The sequence below is a fragment of the Spermophilus citellus genome (genome assembly GCF_964194105.1).
Source record: "Spermophilus citellus genome assembly, chromosome: 4".
In the NCBI taxonomy this organism is placed as follows: Eukaryota; Metazoa; Chordata; class Mammalia; order Rodentia; family Sciuridae; genus Spermophilus; species Spermophilus citellus.
The window spans coordinates 119,970,555-119,996,390 of record NC_138185.1 but is presented as its reverse complement, the minus strand read 5'-3'; the positions used below and the strand labels follow the sequence as shown (position 1 = coordinate 119,996,390).

The 25,836-nt window shown below is 38.5% G+C and overlaps 1 protein-coding gene across 2 annotated transcripts in view; it reads right to left on the bottom strand.

The window, feature by feature from the left end:
* RORA (RAR related orphan receptor A) overlaps positions 1-25,836 on the bottom strand; it is a 686,592-nt gene that overhangs the window by 83,302 nt on the left and 577,454 nt on the right. The window contains exon 1 of one of the 2 annotated variants that reach the window (XM_081289524.1): positions 9,899-11,233. The exons of the other annotated variant lie outside the window; for it this stretch is intronic. Coding sequence (XP_081145650.1) covers positions 9,899-9,929 — 31 coding nt within the window. The 5' untranslated portion in view covers positions 9,930-11,233. Of the gene's footprint in view, positions 1-9,898; positions 11,234-25,836 lie in introns of those variants that run through there. 2 annotated transcript variants of the gene reach the window in all.

Sequence of the window (25,836 nt, the reverse complement as noted above, 5' to 3'; positions counted from 1 at the left end):
ACAATTATTGAGCAGCAGAGCAGGATGAGAACCCATGTCTTCATCTTCTCCCATCCCACACAAGGAGGTTTCCACTACTAGACACTGTTTTGCTACACCAGGGACCAGGTGACTCATGTACAAAATAAGGGTGTTGGACCTGAGAGGTTTCTCAACCAGAATCATCTGTGTAGCTTTAGACATTACCAATACTTGAGCCCTACTGTGGACCAATATGTCAAAATATCCACTAACAGAGTCTGGGTTTCTGTATTTCTTTTAAAGCTCTCTCTACTGACAAGGTTGGGACCTAAGAGAGCAGATGACCTCTAAGCTCCCTTCTAGATCTACTACAGGGTGTTCACCGTTGGCTGGAAAAAATCTGTGATTCAGTTCTCTGATGTTCATCCATGAAGCCATATGATTTCTAATCCATCAACACTGTTTTTATATTGACTTCACTTTTGTCACTGTATTTATCTTGTTCATTTATATTTCCTTAAATACTGTCTACCTCTTTCCACCACAATGCACATTCACGAGGCCAGAGACTATGTCTGCCGTGACTACTGCTGTCCTCATAGAACACTGCCACCAATTTCCAGTGCAGGAGGGGCTGGCATGCAGGGTTGAGGGTAGCAGGTGGTCTTCCACACCACCCAGACCAGTTCTTCTATCTGTTTTACTACTCTAGAATCCAAGCTGCATGAAGGCAGTCATGTTTTTGTTTGGAAGCCCCCATCTCCAGAGCCTGGAAACAGGCAGATATGTGCCAGGCATTCATGCCTGAGAAAGGTCATCTTGTCAAAAGGAAGCACCGAGGAGCTTGGAGGGCACTGAAACCTGTACTTTGTTGCTTAAAAAAGCAACATAGCAAAGACTTCACTGTTTCCTCTGGAGTTGGCCTTGACTCTTGTGGTAGAATCTGCAGCCCGCCCCCATTTAGTGGTCACAATATTGGCAAGACCCAGCCCTGGAGGCAGTGAGGGCTAGAATTCATTGTGTTTATGTCACATGGAGGCCAGAGCTGCTGGATAAGGTTTTATCCTGGGAGGAATAGGGAGCCTGCAAGAAATCACAGGAACTTAACAGCACCAAAACAGCTTTAGGATTCTCCCTGTTTGGGCCATTTGGGGTAAGAGGTTTGGGGTAACAGTTTACTTCCTCCTAAGCTCTAATAGGAAGGGTAAAGTAATCAGAAAAATATTTCAAGTGTGAATAATATCCAAATAATGGCAGAAATTGCTCATATCGAACATCTGTTCCACTCTGAAAAGAGATTTCAGCAGACCAAAGAGAGGTGTGTGTTTCCCCGAAAACCATTTACCTTTCTGAGCTTCAGTTTCTTCCTTCTTAAGGGAAGATGGTTAGACTAGAGAAGTGGTTTCCTCACAATCAAAAGAGGAGCTTTTGTAAATGCAGAATCCTTGCTGTGCCCCAGACCACCCAGAGCAGCACCTGTGTAAGTTGAAGGCTTCCCTATCTACACTGGAGAATAAGTGATATCTGGGAACCACTGAAAGACCAGAGAACTCTCTTGCCCATCCCAATTTGGACAGCTTAGGAGAGGATTTCACAAAGTGAGGCATAAGAATCATCTGCATCAGACACCTGGGAACCTGTTTAAATCTGTGCCTTCTTTGCCCCGCTCTGACAGAAACAGACTCCCTCCAAGTGGGACCCAGGAATCTCTCTCTCTCTCTCTCTCTCTCTCTCTCTCTCTCTGTGTGTGTGTGTGTGTGTGTGTGTGTGTGTGGAGGGGCAGGGATTGGACCCATAGTTACATCCCTAGCCTTAATTTTTTTTTTTTTTTAAATTTTGAGACAGGGTCTTGCTAAGCCACTAAGGCTGGCCTTAAATTTGCAATCCTCCCGCCTCAGCCTCCTAAATAAGATTATAGGCATGCACCACCCTGCCTGTAGGAATCTCTGTCTTAACATATTCTCTGGGGTTGTGGGTTATACGCCACAATTTCAAAAACCACCATTTTAGGCAGGCGTTTAGAGCAAATTCATGGCTTATCTGGAAGAAACTACATTCACATGCAAGTATAAGGGTTGACCTTATTAAATTATAATACAATTTCATTGGATTATTTTGCATGTTGCAAAATCTCCATTGTTTTAAGTGGCATATAGCTCATAGGAACTGCAAATCCATAAGCCCAATGGTCATAATGCAGGCTTCTCCGGTTAAGTGTGGCTGCCAACTTCTCAGTGCATTTTTAAAAATGCTGATTCATGGTTGAAGACGTTTGATCAGGAGGAAGGTATCTCAGCTCTATTTTAAAAGTACACAGGTGACACCAGAATTACCCAGCATAGAAAGGCCCATAAGTATTTGCAGAGACAAGTTTATATATGTTTACCCAGTGTTCTGAATATCTGAAGTAAGAAAAATAAAAAGGAGGAAAAACCCAACAACTAAAAAATGAAAACAACATTTGTGAAAAAGAATACTTCTCATGTGGTACAAGAATCACACTTTTGGGTGGCGCAGTTTGAAAAACAGTTTGCTTCAATAACTGATCTAAACTAAACCACAAGTCTTCACTTCTGAACCACTACTTCATTTCTATGATGAAAAGGCAAAATAACAGGGTTTCCTTGCTTTTTTTCCCCTCTTGTTTTTCTTGAAAAGATTCATCTTCATCTTTCTAGTAGCAGTCAGTGAGCATGTCATCCTTCAACAGCCTGGTAATCACTGTTCATTGCCATGACCTTGGTTAATCTAGCTTAGATGGGAGGATTTGACATTGTGAACAATGCAAAATTATGCAAACCTGCATTCTTACCCCTCTGTGCAGCACCAGAGATAAATGAGATTTAAGGAAATAGGAAAAGCAACATTTATTCCTCTGACTCCTACATAGTAATCAAACTGTTTCATGATTGTTTAACATTTGACACAGCACTGAAATCCAGACTCACAACTCATTTCTATTTATCCTAAAAATTATGCCGATGAATATTATGTTTCTACAGCATTTAAAAGCATAAAACCTATTATACTCAAAAGGCCTACATGGCACATACTCTATTTGATTTCATAGGCAAACTGTATATATTGAATGATCTAAGTCTTCAGAAACTAAGGGGTTGTTTTTGCATCTGTATTTAAAACTGTTTCATTGCCCCAAAAGATATAGTAGTTTACTTATGTCCAATTGTTTACCTTTTTAAACAAACAAAAGTCCTAGATTTAAGAAGGCAAAATGCTGGATTTCTCTGATGAAATTATTTATGACCTTTTTTTTTTTTTTTAAATCAAGTGTAGGGAAAGAGAATTAGGTTGCAACTTTCAAAACAGTACAAGGATTACTACACAGGTCATGACAGTTGTTTACTCACAAAACAAACTCACTTAAATTTAATACAATTCATAAATTAGTTTTAACCTAGCTTAAGTTTTTAAAAAACTTTCCTTACTTCTTTCCAAACATTAAAAATTAATTATGTCTCATGCTAACATTTCTCATAACTGTGTAAAACAACAAATTATGCTTTTGAATGTGATGAAGAATGCCCTGAAGTAACTGAGAAAATAATCTCAACCTTTGACCTTCTCCACTAGCCTGATGGGAAATTCACTGGCACCATCATGGTTTTTAGCGTTCAGTAAGCAAGTAACCACTAGAGGGCAGCCTTATCTAGGCTGTAACACTACCTTGCCCCCCCACCCCCACAAAATCTCATAAATGCTTCTAATGTTCCTATAATTATTTTTGCAATATTTTTGATTCCCTTGATCCCTTGATATTTAACAGTCAACATCATTTGATATAGAAGTACTCCTACACAGTTCAAAATTCCACTTTCACAAATTACAATGCTAACACAAAGGCAGGTAGGTCATGAGAGGGGTTAAAAATGCAGTCTATGTACCTTAAAATATTTAAAATAAAAAGTTTTTTTAAAAGCCATTTTTTCCTCTTTATTATGTAGTGAGTTAAGTTCCACGTGAATCACACCAAATCTGATAGTTGGGTTCCATTTTTTACCTCAAAATTTCAAATGGTTCTAGAAAAACTGAAGTGTGTTTGAGGAAGAAACTGATCAAGATTGTGGGAAGGCTAAACCATGAACTTTGTGAAAAGCTGGACAAGGACAACAGATATTAGGGGTTAGAGGGTGTGTGTGTATGTATGTGTGTGCACACTATATGCTACTAGTGCTCAAATAGTCTTTTATTTGAAAGATGGATTAAATGTTCAGCCCCCAAAGAAAGGATCAGAATAAAGGGATTAAAAGAACAAAGGAGAGATTTAGGTTTGATATAAGAAGACTTTTCTAATTCAGCATGGAATAAGCTACCTCTAAAGAGAGTGAGTTCCCCATCTTCGGAGGTGTTCAAGCATAACCAATCATTTTGCAGGAATGTTGTGGAGAAGGCTCAAATGCCAATGGGACACTTATCTCGGTGACTTTTAAGGTTTCTTCTATCCCTGAGTCTCTATGAAATAATGCTTATTTGTTTTCAGATGAATATGCTTCAATCCAGCACTCAGAAAGGTAAATGCCTATCAAGTGGGAAATGAGCTTTTGCAGATCCACTTGGAAACTTTTACACTTCAGGTGATTTTCTAAAAGACAACAAATTTCTCAAGAGTATGTCTATAATCATACCCCTTGGCTGTCATGGATACATGAATTTTCTAGTATATAAAGGCATATTACAATTAGAAGATGTATTTGTATTTTCTTTGCCTAAAAATAAATGGAACATATAGATAAATCTTTAGTTCAATTGCATCATAATAGTAATGGGTTACACAGGTTAACTGTACTTCGAGGTATTCTATATTCTTCAGGAAAGTAAAGCGTCCATTACAGCTGGATCCTCTTATAACAATCAGACTTAGTAAAAATCATGGATGAAGAGAGCTAATGATAAGCAAATAAGAATAACCCCATTTGTACTAAATTGATTTTATTAAAGAGTAATTTAAAGATATTAGGCTCAGCAAAGTATTACATAATTGAATCTATTTTTTCCCATATAAATGCCAGAGTTATAATTTCCACTAACTAGATACAAAGTTATATCCAGGACATTTTCACAGCTTCCTTTGGGGGAGGCATGAAGATAGTGGAAATGAGGGTTCTGGTCCTTGCTTTACCAGGTATCAAACGGAAGACGGTGGCTATCATATATAACCCATATGAGCCTCAGTTTCTTCAACTCAAAAACATGAACTTACTAGTGACTTCCCAGGGAGGACTAAATGAGATACAAGTGTGTAAATCATAAAGCCCAAACTAAATACAGATTAACATCATCCCCTATTTGTGAAATGCCTAGTAAACTTCAGAGGCAAGAAAATCAAAAGCAGAAAATGAAATCACTGGCAAACCTTGGGAATGAACTTAACATTGCTTTTTTATAGCCACAGGAGCAAAGATTCTCAAGTTTTATTATCTCCCATTAAGATGATGAGGGCTAACAGGTTTTACTTAAAAAAGAAAATCTAGAAACAAAAGATATCCGTACTTTCTTGCTTATTGCCCATTGGTTAATATATGCTATTATTCACATCTCATCTCTGGACCTGCCACTTTGACAATTTACAGAAAAAGCACTTTTTTATCTCATCACACATGATACTGACAGATACAAAAACCTCTGGCAATTAATCTCTCAGTCCATAAGTGGAAAGGCTAGGGTAGAAAGAAGGTTTTCTCAGTGGAGTGACTAGATTGGGGACAAAGATGTAAATCACTCTTCAAAGGGTCAACATATGTACTATTATATCTAATGTTAATTCAGACCTGATTAAGCACTGATGGATGTCTCAAAAAAAATTTTTTAAGTAGAGAAACAAAATTGGCGTAGCTGCTGAATCCATGTGTCTAATTTTTTAAATTACCAAATATGAATTATATAAATTAGCCTTGATTTCAACTAACAAGCTGTGAATATTTTAAATGCATAAATGTATTTCTATTACAAAGTAGTTTTAGAAGATTTGTTCCATACACAGGGTTTTACTGATTGTTAAAATTATTTAAAAGCATTTGAAGAAAACTGAACTCCAGGTAATACTTTCACAGATTTCCCAAACATCCATCCATCCATTAACTTTTTCTTCTAGTAAATGCTATTTGTAAATATTATCTTCTTAGATTCCCCCAGAGCAAATTATAGAGTGGCTGGGTGCTATTGTAGGTGCTTTGCAATTATCTATTTGCTGATCTCACCCATTTTTACTGTGATTCACTTGAATGGGAGAGAAAGATGGGAGAAAAAGCAGTTTAGAGAACTATATCTAGTAGGTATTAAAAATCAAGACTTGAATCACATAGTATATATTTATTTTCAAAATAATTATTTTTATTTATAAATTATTATATACCTGGACAGCATTAAGAAATTATATGGTTCTCAATTCAAATTGACGGCAAAGTATTTACTTGAGCATGATGTTGCTTTGCATTTCAAGTGATGTGGTTACTAAGTACACAAAGCCAAGGGGCTGTCTATGAATATGGTACTTTAAAAATATTCTCTGCTTCATGGAGTACCCAGGCTTCCCCTCTACCCATGCACAAATGCAGTCATACTTTTTCATCTTTAATAGAACTGACCCCTTCTTGTCAAATAAGCACTTAGCTCATTACTGGTGGCTATTTGGGTTTTATCTTTTTCAGACCCAGCCATCATCATCCTCTGCCAATTCCACCCATCATAGGTTCCATAAATGGGACATAAATCTCAACGAAAGGATACCACAGAAAGGGTGCTTAAAATGAGACTAGGGATTGAATCCAAATTTCGCACAGTAAAAAAAAAAAAAGGGAGATTCTTCAAAACCATAAAATCATATGTATTAAAATTAGACATAAAACTAACCACCAAAATGTAGAGTTTTTTTTTTTAAAAGTGGTAAGGTGCCTTGCATTTGTATATGAATCAGGCTGAAAGAAGAACCTATTATGAGACAGAAATTCCCCTTCGGCCTCCCTTCACTTTTATAACTCCATTTACATGAACACAGGCTGAGCGCTCATATGAAGCAAAGGGACACACACTCCACTGAGACAGATGGAGCTCCGCATTTCTTTTCAGCTCTCGGCCGCTGGGTGACATTTGGCCAATGCACTTTTATGATGAGCAGAACAAGTGCTCCCCTGATTATAAATGTTATCACTGCCTCTTTCCGTTTGCCCAGGATGCAATCCAAATGGTAGTGGAATTTTGTTGTTAATTAAACAAAAACAAAACTGAAGGATGAGATGAGAGTTGCTCAAATGAAGATTTATTACTTCTAAGCATGAAACCACTTTAAGCCTAAACTTATTTGACAACTAACGCAGAGGAAGGATTTTCTTCTTTGGTGAGTTCAAAAGGCCTGATTTAAAAACATCAGTAAATCAGCCAACAAAGAGAATGTTTCTCTTTTATGGTTGCTTGTTCTCTCCTCCCTTGTCCACATGCAACCTCATATCCAAAAGCTATATTGTAAAGAAAGTGTTTCTGTTTTGCATGAAAAATCTAATTATACAAACTCTTACATATGGAACCAATTTAACTATTAAAACTGAGAGGCAGCAGGGAAGTATTTAATATGATTCTGGGCCAGGTTTTTTTCCTTTAAATCTGATATGGAAACATTTACGGCATCCCTCATTTTCCCACAGACTATTTTCCTTCAGTTAAAATTTGCACCAAAGCAAGATAATTCCATTAAAACACAGGATGTCATGATATTGGGAATGAAATACTCTAATTGTCCAGATACTGCATGCTCTGTCTCTGGCAGCGGAGCTTATAGAAAAATTTCATTGCCAGTACTTTGGAGCTACTTTTCTCAAAGCACAATGCTATGAATTTATTATTTTATGGCAGCCAGAGGTCACTCCAAGACAAAAGTGTGAACAAGAGCTTTTGGGGAGGGGGAATGTGTGAGATTCTTGTGATTCTACTAGTAAGGGATAGTTTGTAGTAGAACTTCACTTTATACTAGAACTATGTCAAAAGCCTGTGTTCTATGTAACATCAACATTAAATTATGAGAACATACTTTCCTTATTGTTTGGTGGTTACTGTTCATTGGTGGTAAAAATCAATTTAAAATGTCTCAGCCTCTGTTTTTTGAATTCAACACAAACTCCACTAAATAAAATGCATGAGGAATGGCATTGATATGCCACATTTAGCAAAAGCTCTTATATAATTTAAGGGAAAATAGGAGAAAATGTCTTCAAAAAGGCTATTTGAGTAATTTTACACTTAGAGGATTAATGAAATGCAGGAGCATCTTGAAAGTTTTTTGTTTTTTGCAGGGTGGGGGTGGGGTGGGGGACAGAAACAATAGATTTCTTTTTACATAAGAACTCGCTAAGAACTCTTTAACATATTTTTCTTCCCAAAAGATTTTTACATGCTTAAGAGCGTGTATCACAGGAAGGTTTCCTCTCTTTTACTATATCAGTTGCATATTCTGAGAATGATTAAATCCCATTCCCCGCAAGCCTCAGGGGAATAGAAAGAAAATTTGCTTTAGGGCACATCGTGCAGAAAGATTTCATCTTAAGCAGCTCATCTTAGCACCCACTACATTTCGACCTGTTAATAATTAATAAAAGAGATGCTACCCAATCTCTAGTGAAGAAAGGCAAAGCTCGGTGATCCGAAAGTAAACCCAGTTTAGATGCCAAACTGGTGTCCTCCATCCTGGATTGCTACAAAATCCCAACGTAGCAAACATTTAACGCGCCTAGGGCGCCCGCACAGCTGGGCAGAACCCACAAGACAGACTGGGTCTGCACCATTGCTGGGTGTTCGGGAGCCCTGTCTACCGCCAACAGATGGGGCTTAAATCCCCAAGCCCGGCGGCTGGGCCTGCGAAGCTGCTCAGGCAGATTATCCACTGCCCGGAACCAGCAGACGCAGGAGCGGGCTGAGTTTTTCCGGGGCTGTTTGCAACAGTCCAAGAGGGTGTCTCGGTTTCTCAGGGCAGCACAGGACGACTTCCTGCACACCTCCAAACTTTGTCTTTCCTATCAGAAACTTCCCTGACTTGCTTGCCACGGCTCCTTTCCTCCTCACCTGAAAGCACCTCGAATCAGTCTTCCACTAATCATTTCTCCCTGCCATCCGGCTACTAGCCAGGCTAAGGAGTCCTGGTCAGGGCGTAAGGCCGGGTGCGCATGTCGGCCCTCACCACGGTCTAACCTCCGTTACTGCCCGCGAATCTTGTGGGCTGATAACGTTTGTAAATGGATGTGGGAAGGCAACTTAAGTATCAAGTGGGGGTGAGCTGCGGCCGACGAGAGCGTCTTGGCAAGCTCAAGGCGCGGGTCTCGCTTGGGCCGCGCGCTTTCGGAAGTGGCCGCGGCGGGACGCAACACCGACCCGCCGCACTTCCCCGGCGGGCGGCAGCTCGGGCGCTCAGAGCCGCTGGACAAAAAGGGCCCAAGGCCTGGGGCGCTAACCAGTCCCCGGGGTGACACCACGAACCATTCGCACACTCTGCCGGGCCTGGCCACGGCGCCTCGCCTCCCCAACGTAGGCCGGAGCTGTCCGGGGTTCGGGCTCTGGGAATCGGCCGCATTTGCCCCCAGCTGCCTAGACCCTTTCCTCCCTCCGCGAAACGCGACACTCCCGGCAAACTTTCTTTTGGGAGCCCCGCCGGGTGCCAGGCGGACCCAGGCGACTGACAGAAGCAGACAAGCACGGAAAAGGGGGAGGGGGGAGTCCAGCCCATGCGCCTTTGCCCCTAACAGGGGGCAGGCCGATCCCGCGGCCAGGCTCAGGTGGCGCCGCTGCGTTGGCCCAGAAGGCCCTGGCGGGGCTCCCTCGCCCAGCCCCGGGCAGTACGTGCGCTCGAGCAGGCGCGCCCACCCCTCCCCCTGCGCGCCCTCCTCCCCGCCCCCCGAGCAGCCAGCCCACCCGGCCCCGGCGGGGCGCCCGGGCTCACCTTTCATCGCTGCGATCACAAAATACATCATTTAAGCCGCGGTGCGGAGAGCGCAGGGAGAGCGGATTGTCCGACCCCGGAGCCCCCTCTGCCGCCGCCGCGCCGCAGCCGCCCGAGCCACAGCAGCAGCTGCCGCAGCTGCCCGCCCGCCGAGAGCCATCCCGAGCCATAAGAGGCTCCATGTGACCGGCTGACATCACGGCCGCCGCTCTGTTTACACCGCGCCCCTCCGCTTCCTCTCGGGGCGGGAGGCGGGAGGAGGGAGGCAGGCGCGCCCCAGCGCCGCGCCCCGCCCCGCCCCCGCGGGCAGGTGAGCTGCAGCGGCTTGGCGGGCCCACCCCGGCTCTGCGCGGCCCTCGGGTGCTCAAACCCCCAGCCTAATCTTCGTATGCTTGGTCACCTGTGGCCGCCCGGGAGCTTTCGGCGCTCAGCGCCCAGAGGAACGCGCGTCTCGCTACTTTCTCTCCCAACTCCGTGTGGCAAGAGACGCACAACCCGACGCCGCTCTCTTCCTTTCCCGAGCCTTAGCCCCTGACAAATAGTCCAGCCTTGGGGAGAAAAAGAGAGTCTAGGGGGCTGCTTTTCCTCTTATTTTCCCAAAGTGCCCCAGCTCTGTTGGAAAGGTACAGCCTCCACTGCGCAGGTGGAGAACGAAGCCACTGGGGACCGGTTCGAGGAGAGGAGAGAGCAGTGAGCTCCTCGTAAGTCTTTCAGAAGAAACCTTGCCTGGACGGGGGGAACTCCACCCATCCAACTCTTGGTAAACCTCTTCATACCAACATCTGAGGTCCTGGTTTTTCCCCACCCTCCGTCCCGCGTTCAGGACCACCAATACCTGGACGAAGAGCAGAAAATTGTATGTGAGTGACCTAAATGAGCTCCAGTTGCCGGTTGATTTGAGCCACTAAATTCTCAGACTTGTCATATCCAGCGCACTCTCCAGAGAACCCGTCTACAAGTAGAAAAGGCTCTAGTTTTCATACCCTAAAGATGAGACATTGTATTTTGGACCGGGGGGGGGGGGGAGTCTCTAAAGGCCAACTTTGCGAATTTTAACTTGTAAGACTTAATTTCTTCCAAATTTTGAAGCTTAATCCTTTTTACTAGCCTCATGGAAACGTAAATTATGACATAATTATTATACAGATGAATTTCCTTACGATGAATTTCAGATGCTACTGAACCTAGAATCTGCATTATTTAAAACTTTGGTCATTGTATCTATAGTATTGAACATAACAGAAAAAGATTCTCAATGGTACCTACTGCTGTTCCTTCCTTCGAGAAATTTCAATTCTGCTTTCTTTTCTGCTGGTTTGTCCTCTTACAACTTAAAATATTAAATGGCTATTTCTTTTTATAAATATTAGATGGTCATTTTTTTCCCCATACAACTGAATAGCCCTTGCCTGAGTTGGGCCATAATTTAAAACACATGCAGATAATCAGCACTGTAGAAAACAAAAATTCACACACTCCCCACCCTCAACCCCCTTTCAAGGCAAAATTAAGTTTTCCAAGCATATACACAGTGCTCTAATTTAGAAAGCCAGAAAAGTCCATTGTCTTTCAATCCAACTGTGGCTTTATAAAAAAAAGTTTGATCTCAGATAAATCCATCCCAGTACAGTTTTTTTCCCTTTAGAATACTTTCCAAATAAAACCACCAAAATAAGAAATTATGAAAGTGTGAAGCCAAGACCTACCCATGTTAATTCAGCTGTCCAGCCATAGCAAAGTGGACAAGAGTTTCAAATGAATTAACCATACCCACTGTAATGTTTACAATTATGAAATTGAATCACACCATGTTCCCATGATGCAACTATATCTCCCAGTGAGGCAATGCCTCTGTTACATGGACACTATCATTCAAATTTGGTTCTTGATTTCCTTTGTGCTAACAATTAGAAGAAGGAAGGATAAGACCAAACTATCCTGTTGGTAGGTCCTGGATCCAATTTCCTTTTTCTTATAATGTTAAAGGATGAAAAAAAAAATCAGAGAATGCATTTTCCTAGTTATATTCTTCCATACTTGATGTAAATGAATTTGGATGTACAACTCTGAGAATTTACAATGTCTCTTTAAAACAGTATCCAGCTTTAGAAAATAATGCTTTGAAAATAACCAAATCCATTAGCTCTAGCCTGGCTGTCAGACATCTGACTCCAAGGTAAATAGTCTTACATCACTAGTAATCGGTATTTATTTCCAGACCATTTCAAATGAAATCGGTAATGGGGAGTGACATGTAATGTGACATATGCTCCTGCAATTACAAGCAGTAGAATTATTTTTCCTATAGAAATGTCCTCAATAGTAATAGAATCTCATAATACTTACTTGAAATATTCACACATTTATTCAACAAAGACATTTCCAGGATAATGTAATACTGACCTTGCCCTTTTAGAAACGTATTTCATTCGCATCCTACAACTAATGAGCAACAGAATTTCAGATATTAAGTCCTAACCTTCCTGTGTGGCTAGATGCTATTTGTAATTCATGCCTCTATTAAATGTCTTCAGCTTTTAACCCAGGGTATATTACTTCTTTATATTAACATATGCTCTCACAAAACTTTTAAAGTAAAGATGACAGACTGTTTTTTTTTTAAAAAAAAAACACTTGAAATATAAATTTTCTTTGAAATTATTGTTTCCAACCAAACAAATCAGCTAGGAATGAAAAAATCCATATCTACTTCCAATAATACTAAATTAGAGCCATAAATGATACATTTCAGTAAATCTGTACCCATTGTATATTAAAATACAATAATATAGAAACATGATATAATATTAAAATAAGACAAGTGTGTAGGAATAATGATGGATTTTAGTAAAGGATCAGAGTACTACAATGGGGGAAAACAATGCTAAGCAATATATTTTTTCCATCTTTTTCTTTTTACCAAGTGTACTGAAAAAGAAAAAATAATAATATTGCTATGTGAAGATAACTAAACGGGATGGGAGTTCTTTACCACGAATAGGAGTGTGTTATATATTAATTCCCAACTTACATTTTTCTGTTGGCTTTTTCTCAGGAAAAGAAGGCACACAAGTTACTTATAAAGACAGGTAATTTTCCTGAGTCCCCCAGAGCCCCACATGGTGTCCCTGTGTGCTGGATTTCATAGTGGATCTGGTACTTGGCAAGGAAGTAGGGAGATACTTCTGATGCCAGATTGTTCCAAAATGCCTATGGGGTTGGGTGGGGGGAAGTCTGGTGCCCTTTTGCAGGTGTCTAGACTGTAATATCATTAGTAAATTGGTACTAATCTTCCCACTTTCAGAAGAAATGATACTTGACTTTATGGTAATGTAGTTGGTTTTTCACCACAAAGGATCTGATCTCATAGTATACCACAGTGAATTACACATACAGTGTGCTATTGGGGAAAATAGTCTTTATCCCAAGTCTCCTAGGATGAAGATGATTTTAAAGTTTTAAATGCATGTGAAAGAAAGCATTTTGGTTCTGTCTTGCCCAGGCCCTGTGTCTCTCTCTCCAGTGTGTGGCAGCTTGCTAATTCAATTAATTTCTTTCTAACTGAACAAGAAAGGGATCAGTGGAAGGTTAATGTGGTCCTAGGCAGCTTGATTCAGCTGAATCGTTGGCCATCCTGCATTGTGATCTTTAGGAGTTGGACCATTCTATCCAAAATAGAGCCAGGTGATAAGGTTTCTTATAGACCAAATGGGGCCAGATCCAAGAGTTCTAGAAAAATTACTCAGGAGATTACATAGAAGGCACAAACTTAACTACATTGATCAGAGCTTTGCTTAATTTTGAGTCCAGAAGCAGCCAGTGTCCAGTAAGAGAGGGAAACTCCTTATTTAGGAGTGTTAAGGGGCAGCGGATAATCCTATAAATATTGTCTTTTTTATAATTAAAAAAAAATTTAATAGACACAATATCTTGATTTTGTTTAATTTTTTTAGAGAGAGAATTTTTAATATTTATTTTTTAGTATTTGGTGGACACAACATCTTTATTCTTTTTTAAAAAATTTTTATGTGGTGCAGAGGATCAAACCCAGTGCCCCACGCATGCCAGGCGACCGCGCTACCACTTGAGCCACATCCCCAGCCCTTGTTTAATTTTTTATGGGGTGCTGAGGATCAAACTCAGTGCCTCAAACATGCTAGGTAAGCGTGCTACCACTGAGCTACAACCCCAACCTTTTTCATGATTTTTAAACTAGACATAGATGTAGATTTAAATTTGCATGCATGTATACATATGCATAGTCCACGAAATATGTTGAAATAAACTATTTTGGTAGCCAAAGACATCTTTGATTTTATACATACCTATTCACATTCACATATTTCTCATAAGCAATCCACAACTACAATTATTGAGTGCTTATTATGTGCCTCCACTGTGCTGGAGAGTCAAGCAAGAACTAGACCATAATTGTCATCTTGAGAAGCTCACCACCCAGCTGACATTTGCTCTAAAATCCCTACAGAAGTCAGTTCCCAAAGTCAGTGAACACTCCTAAAGAAGGCAGAGTGTTGGGTTGCCCATTGGAAAGATGTTTGCACAGCAATTTGCCATTCAATTGATAGATGGCTGCAAATAATTAGTGTGGCGATTAATGTAATGGAATGTTGGAGGTGAAAGATTTGGCAGGAGAGAGACTGTGATGCAGGGATTCTGGGATGTCTGAAAGCAAATATTTCATTCACCTATTAGGAAATCCAGAGAACTGGCGTATGTTTTGTAACCATCTCAATGAGGAAAAAGGGTAGAGTTCACAAGGCCTACAGAACTAAGCAACTCTACAGAACAGGTAGGCAGCAGGTGCCTTACTAGACACACGCCTGCCAAAGCAGCAAGCAAAAAGACCAGAGGCAAGAGCACCCTCCATTCTGTCAAGTTCCCATGGGCTATGCGAGAGATGGCAGTGGATATACATATACATATATATGTATATATATATTATATAGTATATATAATTAAGGGAGTTCAGGAAATATGTATGAACTCAGAACTTGGAATCCTGAATCTTGCTTCACTCTTGTCACTAGCTTTCTATTTTCCCTTGAGCAGTTATTACATCTGGGAACAGCAGGCCCCTTCCTTGCCTGTAGAATGAGGTCGTGAGAATAGGCCTCAAGGTGATCTTGTGTCCAGACATCCCACATCTGCTTTCAGGAACACTGTCATTCCTTTTTCTCTGCTGTGCCATCTCTATTCACTTCTCTAAGGAGTCTTCTTTATTTCATTGAACTTTATGCTATGGCAGAATGAGCTATGGTTGGACAAAGTTGGGCTCAAGACCAGCCTTCATCCCACTCACTAGCTGAGAGATCTTGAGCAAACCTTTGTTTCATCACATGTGAAATAAGGAGAGGAGAGTGTTGGAGGGCCACTAGGTGGATTAAATTAGACAATATATAGAAAGGACAGAGTGATTTCTCTTAGTAAGACTTACAAGGGAACTGCTTCTACCACCCCCAACCCACCTGGATCTAGGCATTGTTATACACACAAAACCTGTACCTGGCATGAAATACTGACCCTTAATAAAGATTTGTTGAAATGACTATAAATATGCAATTTTTCTAAGCTTTCTACAATTTTCAAACTGTAGTGTGTGTGTATATATATAAAACAAATATTTATAAAGCACCTGCTAAGTATTGGAGATCCAAAAAGGAATAAGGATTAAGGTTCCTCTAGGCCCAAGAGGACTTGTGACATGGCAGGTTCTTTTTACCTCTCTTCCTATAAGAGAGCAAGCTCTCTTCTAATAAGCAACAACTAAACATCTTCTGTGTGCATGATACTGTTCTAGGACAAAGAGAAGGAAGAAAAATATCAAGATGTCTGTCCTTCAAAGAGCTCACTATCTAGCAGGAAAATGAATGTAATGCTTATAACGTAAGACAGAATGTGAGACACATATTCTAAGTGTTCCTGAAATAAAGTGCTATATAAGCCAAGAATAAGCAAGGTTACTCTGTGCAGGGTTAATCTTAAGCTTTATAAGAAGGATTTCATGGAGGAGGTAGCACCTGGTCTAGACCTTAAAGGCCAAATCAGGGTACAAACAGGAGTGAAGGGTTTTTTGGAAGCACAGAACATAGATAAAAGAAAGAGACAAAAAATGTCATTTTTCATTTAAGGAAAACTAGTAGTGAGGAGGTTCACAGTAGCATAAAATACATAGAGACCAAGAGGGGAGAACGTCCCAAATGCAGATTGTAGCCATTTCTCCTGCCTTCCCTCATAGCACCCAGTACAGAGATCTTCAAACTATACACATTCAGAGAATGACTTTTGAAAAAAAAAAAACTGAGAGCAAAAAAGGGGAATTTGTGCTTGAGAAAATAAATCTCTTTGCAGCTTGCCTATTGCATAGTCTATTGTAAGGATTAATAGTTGGTTTGATAGTCATAAAGTTAAATTACACTTAATAAAACACATAGAGCAAAGGAGTTCCACATCACAGCACACTGAGGAAGAATAAAACTGGAAATGGGTGTTATTTCATCAGAGCGAAAAGCTAAGCGGAGCATTTTAGGATGAGCAAGATAAATTGAATGTTATTTGATTTTGTATCTCATCCATTTCTGTTCTGAAAATTATCTGAGACAGTTCTATTAATACAGATGCTTCGTATATAGGCCATATTTTATTTTTTAAAGAACTATCTTAAAATATATTTTCAAATAATGGAGAAAAGATAAGCAGTTACAGATGGTTTTCCCTATTTTTGTCATGCATGATCAAGACTGCAGAGTAATGTGGGCTTCATTGGGAAATCCAAGTCTCGAAGCTAGAAGCATTCCAGGAGCAAACGCTGGCATTATTTTGCTTTCACAGAGAAAATATGTTCCTGTTCAGTCAAGCAGAGTAATCAATTATTCTGCATTATGAAATACTCATTTTATAACTATTGACATTTCAGACAGTTGTGCCACATGTCAATAGTGGTTTTGATGCTCACATTCAAGCTGCAGCTTATAGGATGGGATTCATCTGGGCTGACAGTGTCTGATCAGAAGTCGTTTCTCTTCTCTCAGAAGTCCATCTATTATTTATGCCACAGTCCTGCATGGTACGAGTGTTTTTTGAGCACTGAAACAAGAACAGACTTGACTATGTATTTTCTTTTTAATAAAAATGTTAAAGTCCTCTAAATATGTTAGATTCACATTAAAAAATAATCATCACTCTTTTGAATGAAAAACTATTCCTACGTTTTGTGGAATGAAGGTAAATTAGGCATTCTTTTCTGAAGCTCCCACATTCACATTTGATTTGTAGTATCTAGTTAAACCTTATGTCCCCAAAGGTAATTTTCTGAAATCAAAATAGCTTTCCAATCATTATTCAATACTGCTGCTACTCCCTCTCCTACTGGTTAACCATCTCTTGGGACTTCCTTGTGGTATGCATTTATTTCATGTTCTTTTAAAGATTTCATTCATCCAACAAAATTCTATACTTTTATTACTCTAAATTTATAGATGAGGCAAGGCAGGCACAGAGAAATTAAGTGACTTGTCTAAGATCACAAGACTGGCAACTGGTGGAATCATAAAAAAATCCTAGGTAAACTGGTTCTGGGGTACACATTCCAACATTATGCTATGACTTTCAAAAATTTTTATAATTTTTCTTTGAATTCAGCATTAACCAGTATTTTTTAAATAGCAAGATAACTTCTTCAAAAATAAAAAATTACCACTTTAAGAACATCTAGGCATCTGTGCAAGAAATTCTTTTATCACTAGCAGGGTTAGCATGTGTCATTATGAATTATTGCACAATTTAGTAAATTATTTAATCACTACTAATGAAGAAACATACTGTACATGGTTGTAATTATCCTGTTTGAAAACAATGTTGCCATTTGTATATTTAAGAAACACTTGCTACATATTAAATTAACTCTTGAGAGGAGTTTTTTTTGTATCTTGGAATAATTAAGCAACACTAAATATTGATAATGGAATGTTAGATAGGATTGCAAGGAATCTAAAATATATAAAAGCTAATACTGGCATTTCTAAAAGATTCCAAATATGTTGAAAATATAAAACACAGCAATTTCATAATTCACACTATGAAAAAGCACAAGATAAAGGTCTTCACCTCAGCAGCAAATTGTATCTTGCTGCTCTTTTTGTAAATCACTTTTGCAACATATGCCACATAATATATTATCTCATTTGTCTAATTAAATCACCTAACAAATGGCTTTGATAGCAAAATAATATTAAATAGAACCATTTAATTTTTATGCACTTTTTGTAAATTGCTGTATGCATTTATTAAGTGACTGTGATCATTCATACACAGTTTTTTTTTAAATTTGTACAAAAACATAGTACATACATACCCTTAAGATGTGTGGGCAATGAGTTTAACTAAAATATAATTTTTATTTTTTATGGTACTGAGAATTGAATCCAGGTGTGCTCTACCACTGAGCTATGTCCCCAGTCCCCCCTTTTATGTTTTTTTATATGTTGACAGACATCTCTTTTTTTCTATTTTATTCATCTATTTATATACGGTGCTGAGAATAGAACCCAGTGCCTCACGTATACTAGGCAAGTGCTCTACCACTGAGTCACAACTCCTGCCCCTCCCCAGCTCTTTTTAATTTTGATTTTGAGACAGGGTCTCACTAAGTTTCATAGGACCTTGCTAAGTTGCTGAGGCTGGCTAAAATAATTTTCAAAATGTCATGATACATGTGAGATGTACATTATTGAGAAATATTTAATATGCAGTATTGAATTTGTTGTAAAGGCTTATGTATAATAAAATCTTGGAAAGTCCAACTCACCCATTAATCCAAAGGTTAGATACACGTTCTATGATGAAACTGACTTTCATAAGGTAGACTATAATGGTGATTTGATTTATAACATCTTTGTTCCTTGAAATATAATAATGTGGCAAAGCCATTATAAACAAGGAAGAATAAAAAAGGTAACTGCAAGAGTTGGGTGATACCCCAAAAGATCATGTGGTAGGTCTCCCTGCTTCCAAGGACATGAGCATCTAAACCATCCATGTCTGACAGTCGCCTATCATTAAATAATCATATATAAGCAAGATAAGTGATATTATCATATTTGCTCTGTTGTCTGTTTTCTCTGTTATCCCAAGGTCAAGCTGCCATTTAACTGGATAATTTAAATCAAATAAAATTTTGTCCTCTTATGAATAATGCATGTATTAAAATTATAGTTCCCAGATTTCAGCACTTGTCAAAAAAAAAAAAAAAACAGTAAAAAACTATTTCCTGTCACTATGTTAGATTTAGGCATCACAAAACAAGAGGCAAGAAAACATGTTTTATATGTTCAGAGCTAACACTGCTCAATTTATCATGTAATATAAATTACTAGATAGGGTTTGTTTTACTCTCACAGTAGCTTATCAACTAGAACTACAGTAAAACACATAGGGTACTGTTTTAATGTCTTTTTCTGTGATTACTATGGCCAACTGGAAAAATCGTACTTTGATTCATCCTTCAGATCTCCATTTTTCATCTTCTTATTAAAATATAATTTATAAGTAGTAAAACTCGTTTTAGTGTAAAGTTATTTGTTTTGAAAAAGGCACTTAATTTATAACCATTAACCCAAAATACCTCTCCCCCCGCATTCCTTCTTGTGCCTCTGTAGCCAACTTATCCCTCTATTCCAAACCTTGGCAACCAGAAATCTGTTTTCTATCCCTATAGTATTAGCTTTAAAGAATAGTACTTCAATAGAATACCACATTATGGAGTCTTTTGACTTGTTTGTTAGTTTATTCATTTTTTACTTCTGAGCACAATGCATTTGGGATTCATCCCACATTGATGAATACATCAATATTGATACGTTTCTATTTCTCAGTTTGCTTATTCATACCCCAACTGGAGGACAGTTGAGTTGTTTTCATTTTTTTTTGAAAGTTATAAACAAAGCTTCTATGAACATTCCTGTACACATTGCTATGTGAATATATTTTTTATTTTACATGGGTAAAAGCCTAGGAGTGGGATTATTAGATCAAATGGGGTGGATGTGTGAAATTAATAATAAGAAATGGCAAATGCTTTCCAGATGCGCTATGCTATTTTGCATTTCTATCAGTAGTAGATGGGAGTTCCAGTTGCTCTACATCCTCCTCAGCGCTTCAGTTGTCAGGTACTTATTTATACACTGTTGGTTCTGGTTATCTGCTATTATTAAGTGCAATAAAGTCACCAGGAACACTGAGTTAGTGAATATGGAATCACTGCTCTGGAGATGCAGGTCTCTGCTAGTCTTTGCTCAGAGCAGTTTTGTCAACTGATACATAACTTTGTTTTATGTGGTTCTGGTTAAAGACACCGTACTTAACATATTTTGTGAACACCGAACTCACAGTCAACAGTATTATGCTTCCTGGATTCTTGGCTGGAGGATGCTTAGCTAATACAAGGTTTTCTCCAGGAGGTGCATCACAGCCTTCTGGGCTTAGGAATGCTCTTCAACAAGTGCTATCCTTGGGAGTCATTTTAAACAGTGAAATCATCAGCAAAAATTACAAAAATTAGAAAAATGTGGCATTAAATAGACTTAGAAAGGGTATTTGTTTACAATAATACAGGTGAACCAGGAAGGTAGAACGTTGTTTTGAATACATGAGCCGGGATGCTTTGCGCATGCACCAGCTCGCCCCGACCACACAGAATTCACCAATAATAATAATTGAACTATCCGTCCATTTATTTTTACAGTCCTGTGACCTCAGTTTTAGTGGGACTGACTTCAGGAGGTCTCCACCAAACCCTAAACTTCCATCAGGGAAGCTTTGGACTCCTGTTGGCATCTCCTCCTTCCCTTTCGGAAAACCTGATTTTTCACCTTGTTTTTGGTAATCAGTTGTTATCTTTTCTGTTTTCTTCACTAGTCTCTCAACTCTAGTGCTAGGAAACACCTTATCTGTTTTTTTTTCCCCTTATGTTTTATGCTATAGCTTACCATAGTGTCCAGAACATTCGGGTGTTGGGTAAATATTTGTTGAATACATGAATACTTCATTGAAAGCAGAATGGACTGTGTGGGACTGGTGACTTATATTCCATAAACTTTGGTTTCTTAATTTATAAAACTTAAAAAATAACATCTATCTCTAACTATGTTTTTAAGACCTGCAAAATCAGGCAATAAACTGGGCAGGTGATGCACCCCTGTAATCCCAGTGACTCGGGAGGCTGAGGAGGGAGGATGGCAAGTTCAAGGCCAGCCTCAACAACTTAGCAAGACTCTATCTCAAAATGAAAAAAAATAAAAAGGTCTGGGATACAGCTCAGTGGTAAGGAGCCCCTGAGTTCAATCCCCAGGACAAATAAAAAAAGAATCAGGCAATAAACATGGAAACGATTAGTGTCTGGGGCATTGTTAATTATTAATAATCATTGCATTGGAATGGTTCATGAACTACAACTAGACTTTATAACTATATGAGCAACATAAAATATACTGATGAACAGTGTGAACAGTGAATCAATTTAGTCATCAAATAATACCAACTTTCCATGTATTTGATATTATGTATTTAGAGCACCCAAATAATTAAGAGAATTTTTCACTTGCAAAGTGGATGTTTTTGTTACTCCATCCACCTAGCCACACTCTTCAGGATCAGAATGTGTCATCTTAAAAACTCTGAGTTTATCTATTCTATTTCAAAGATATTTGCTGAATGTTTAAATGTGATTCTTCAATAATAGGCTTTATACACTCTGAAAACAAGTTTTTTTTTTTTTTTTTTTTTTTTACTTTTAAACACTCCTAAAAACAAATAAATTTAATTAAGAATCATATTAGGATTCTGCCTGAAAAATTTCCTTGCAAAGATTTAATGTGTTCCTTGTGATTTCCAGGCAATAAAAATTAATAATTTTTACAAAATTACCTCAACGTTCCCATGTATGATCAAGGCTAGCAAAATACTCTAAATGCTAAAATACAGTGGAAAAGAAGCTTCATAAACAATGCAATGGTTACTTCACTCAAAATTTACGCCAATGATTGCCTTACAAAATTATGATGACCAGATATGATTAAGTGACACTATTTAAGATTATTAGTCTTTTATATATGCAAAACATGATGAATCACCGACAAAGCAAGCTAATGGTAGGGAGGGAGAGATGTCAAGTTTGTGTATTCGATTAGAAAGCAGAAGAGATTAGTAAAACTATAGAATTAATAATGATTATTGTGTATGAAACCTCCATTATTTCTTAACTTCCATTTATATTAACTCTTCTGGAGACAACATTTTTTTTAAACACATAAATTCTCATAAAGAACCTAACAACAGGTCTGAAACAAATCCAGGGTTTAAAACATCATTTGCTGACAGGCATCCTCCAAGTGTGCTCCGCAGAGGCACATCGCTTCTGATTATTTCCAGGCTATTTTAAATGATCTTGGACAGGGCTACTGAATGACTTGTCAGCGAACAGGAAAACATTATGACACCACTTCTCCAGATTTCTTCCCAGAACATGAAATATTTGCAATTGTTCTAATAGAATCAAGGCTAGTTTATAAAAACAAGTTATGCTTCACTCTAAAGCTTTCGGTTTTAACTGAGGGAATGCTTCTAACATATGGCACCTGGGCTCTGACTCACAGCAACCTTCAAATTCTGGCCAAAATGTCTGTTTCCTGAGATTGTGTCTGATCTGCCTGTGCATCCCTGGTGGGGCCCAGCAGGCATTAAATAAATGCTATTGTTGGAACGAATGAATGAATTAAAGGGTTTCTAATTATGAGCTACAAAACTTCCATCAACAAAATAATCCCAGAGGAAAGCTGCAATGTACTTGGAATTCTTATCTATGAAGAGTTCTATTTTCAGCTCCTGTACAATTTTTTAAATCATTTATGCCCAACTTGGTCTTTCTTGATTTTTTTTTAAAGCAATGTGTGAAAAACACAGAAGCATTTTCCAGAACATGAAAGACAAGTTCAGATCTTAGAAAGTTTCATTTGTAAGCTTGTATGTGATAATTATTTTAAAATCTGTTAATCATCAGATATTTTCTAGAAACAGACTTTAGGTGAGGCACTATGTGAGATGTTTGAAAAATGAAGTTAAAAGAAAGGATTCTTACCCTTGCTCACGTACCACAAATGATCATTTAAACTAATAGAAGGTGTACAGTTTTCAGTATACCCAAAGGTAAGGCAACTGGCTGTCTAAAGTGATACTAACCTAGAACTCTCATCAGAGGAGTGTGAATAATGGCTATTTTTTTTCATAATTAGAAATCTCTCACTTGAAAATCTTATGAAGTGGAAAAAAGAAGAAAACAAACCAAAGAATAAAAAAAGAAAGAAACAACGATTGACAAACATACCACTAATTATCTAAGAACCAAAGTTCAATATATGTACTTAAAAGCATCCTTCTGTCAGTCACTTAAAGGCTAATTTATGGTATGTGAGACATCATTCTGACCACCTTGGCATATGTAGAGGTCCACTATATAGAAGATATGAGGGGAAAAAAGCACAGCAGAAAGGTGTAGAGAGTTCTGCTTATGTGAGCAAGGAGAAACAATATAAAAATAAGAGTTAAAAATGATAAAACTTATACATATGAACTCACAAAGTATGGTGGTATGGAGCATTTAGAATAGGGGCAAACACCCAGTCATACCTGCAGAACTTCTGAGGACATCCTGTATTACAGCATACTATACACGCCATAATAATTAATGTTTATAATGACTTTGAATCATTAAGAATGGATTAACCTTGAACTCAAAGACAACAGGGACTTACATAATATATTTTGAAAGCCACCCCCCCAAAAGTGAAGTAGTTTAGGCACTTAGAGAGATATGTTCCAGAATATTAAGTTATATGGATATCTCATTTTCTGATAATGCCTATGTAATGCCTATGAATGCAGCATTGGTATCAACACCTCAAATAATAACCCTCATTACTTAAGACCTTACAATCCGGGACTTGGATTTTCTAGTTTCAATAAGAAATTCTCTGAAGCCTATTGGAAAAACAAAGAGCTTTCCATAGTAGAATGTCTGTGCTATACACAGATATTTTATTCAATTCTAATTTTAGCCAAGTATCAATAAAACCAAAACCATTCAAACACTCCCCCACACCTCTATTTAGAGTGAGAATGCTTTTGTGAATGTTTACTTGAATTATGAGTGTTCAGGGCTAAGGTTTAAATATATATCATTATATTAAGGTTTTTTATAATTGCTATTTATGTAATGATGTTTAACCTGCTGGAACTCTAGTGAAGGAAAGGCTAGCAGTTACAGTATGTTTGATGGGAAATAAAAAGAGGAAGAAGAAAAACATAGGCAGGACTTGGCATTGTGTCCACCCCGTGCAGGTGAAGTGGCAGGCTTCTAAAACAATGCTTCATACATGCACACACACGATGCCAGTACTTTCTTCATGGCTGCAGCAAGTCTTTTTAATAACTGCTAGTCTGGTTCCAGGGCAGCTGCAAAACATCCATGGACACTAGTTAATTTGTGGAGGCATGGAAGCCGCCACCTTCCCACCTGCCAGGCTAGATCCACAGTGTGCACATACCACAGTGGCAGGAGCCAAAGTTTGGAGAAAAATTTAGCTCCTGCCTGGAAGGAGGAAGGAATAGTCATTGCTGGGAATGTCCTGGATATTTCCAGGAGTTTTGGACTTCTGTCTCTTTTTACTTCACACATTGCCCAGCCTCCAGAATAATGCTTTTTGTAGTGAAATCACCCTGGCCACCTCCAAATTGCTACTGAATTTTATTATTATTAACATTATGTTGTTGTTGTTGTTGTTAATGAGAATGCAGTTAAAGGGTAAGATGTGACACCAATGTTCAGCAAGTGGACAGGATGATAATCCCCACTCACAGAGGGGTAAGTGAAGTTCAGAGCAGCCTTCTGGTTCAGCTAGGATCACACACTAATGTAGAGCTGGGACTCTAACACAGGTTTCTGATTCCAGGTTGCTACATATGGCTGCATGCAATGTATTGAAAACCAATTCCTTGTTCTTTAGGAATTTACGTTCTGAGGAACTCAGGTTGGCAAATACAAGAAAGTTTCCTATAGGAGGAGTTTTGCAAGAGAAACACAAGGCCGTCTTCTATTTCTTCAGAAGACTTTTTGTCACTAATTCTATCTTCCCCTCCATTCATGCATTTTTATGTTATCTATTCATTCCTGCCACAAGAGGTAATTTATATGGCTCTTTAACAACACGATATTAATCATCAATTATGTTTTAATTAGTTGAACAATCTACAGAAACTAGTTCATATGACATATAGCACAAGCTGGTCAGATGATGGTTGTTTTATAGTCTCTTATCCTTTCAGTGTGACAGACAGATGTGGAGTATTTACAGAAGGAGTGTGTGTCGGGGGGGTGCTGTCCATCATTATATCTGCCTAAGAAATTGCGAACAAATTTCAAAGTTAGTTTTTTTCTTTTCATGGCTATGTTTTTTCATGAATCTATTTTAACTTTCTTGTGCCTTTTAATATCCTATCCGTTCTGAGGAGAGAAGATCCAGGCAGGCTGTATCACATGTATTTGTTAACAGCATAAAGGAGGGCTTCCTAAGACGAAGTCTAAAACTAAACTTTCACATTGGAGGGAGGCTCCTTTGGCTGATCCACTCCACAGAACTTTGCTTTTAGCACCTTCTGCCTGGTATGAAATACAGAATTAATTTAGAAAAGAATCACAGTCGGTTATATTGCCTTTCAAAAATTATGTTATTTGGCACGAGGGCTTTTGAAATAAGACACTTGAGTATTTAATTAGGCGAAATAACATGCAACATTCATAAGAGGGACTTTGGAGGGAACCAAAATGGAGTAGCTAGATGACTTAAATATAAGTCTCAGGTAGAGATACA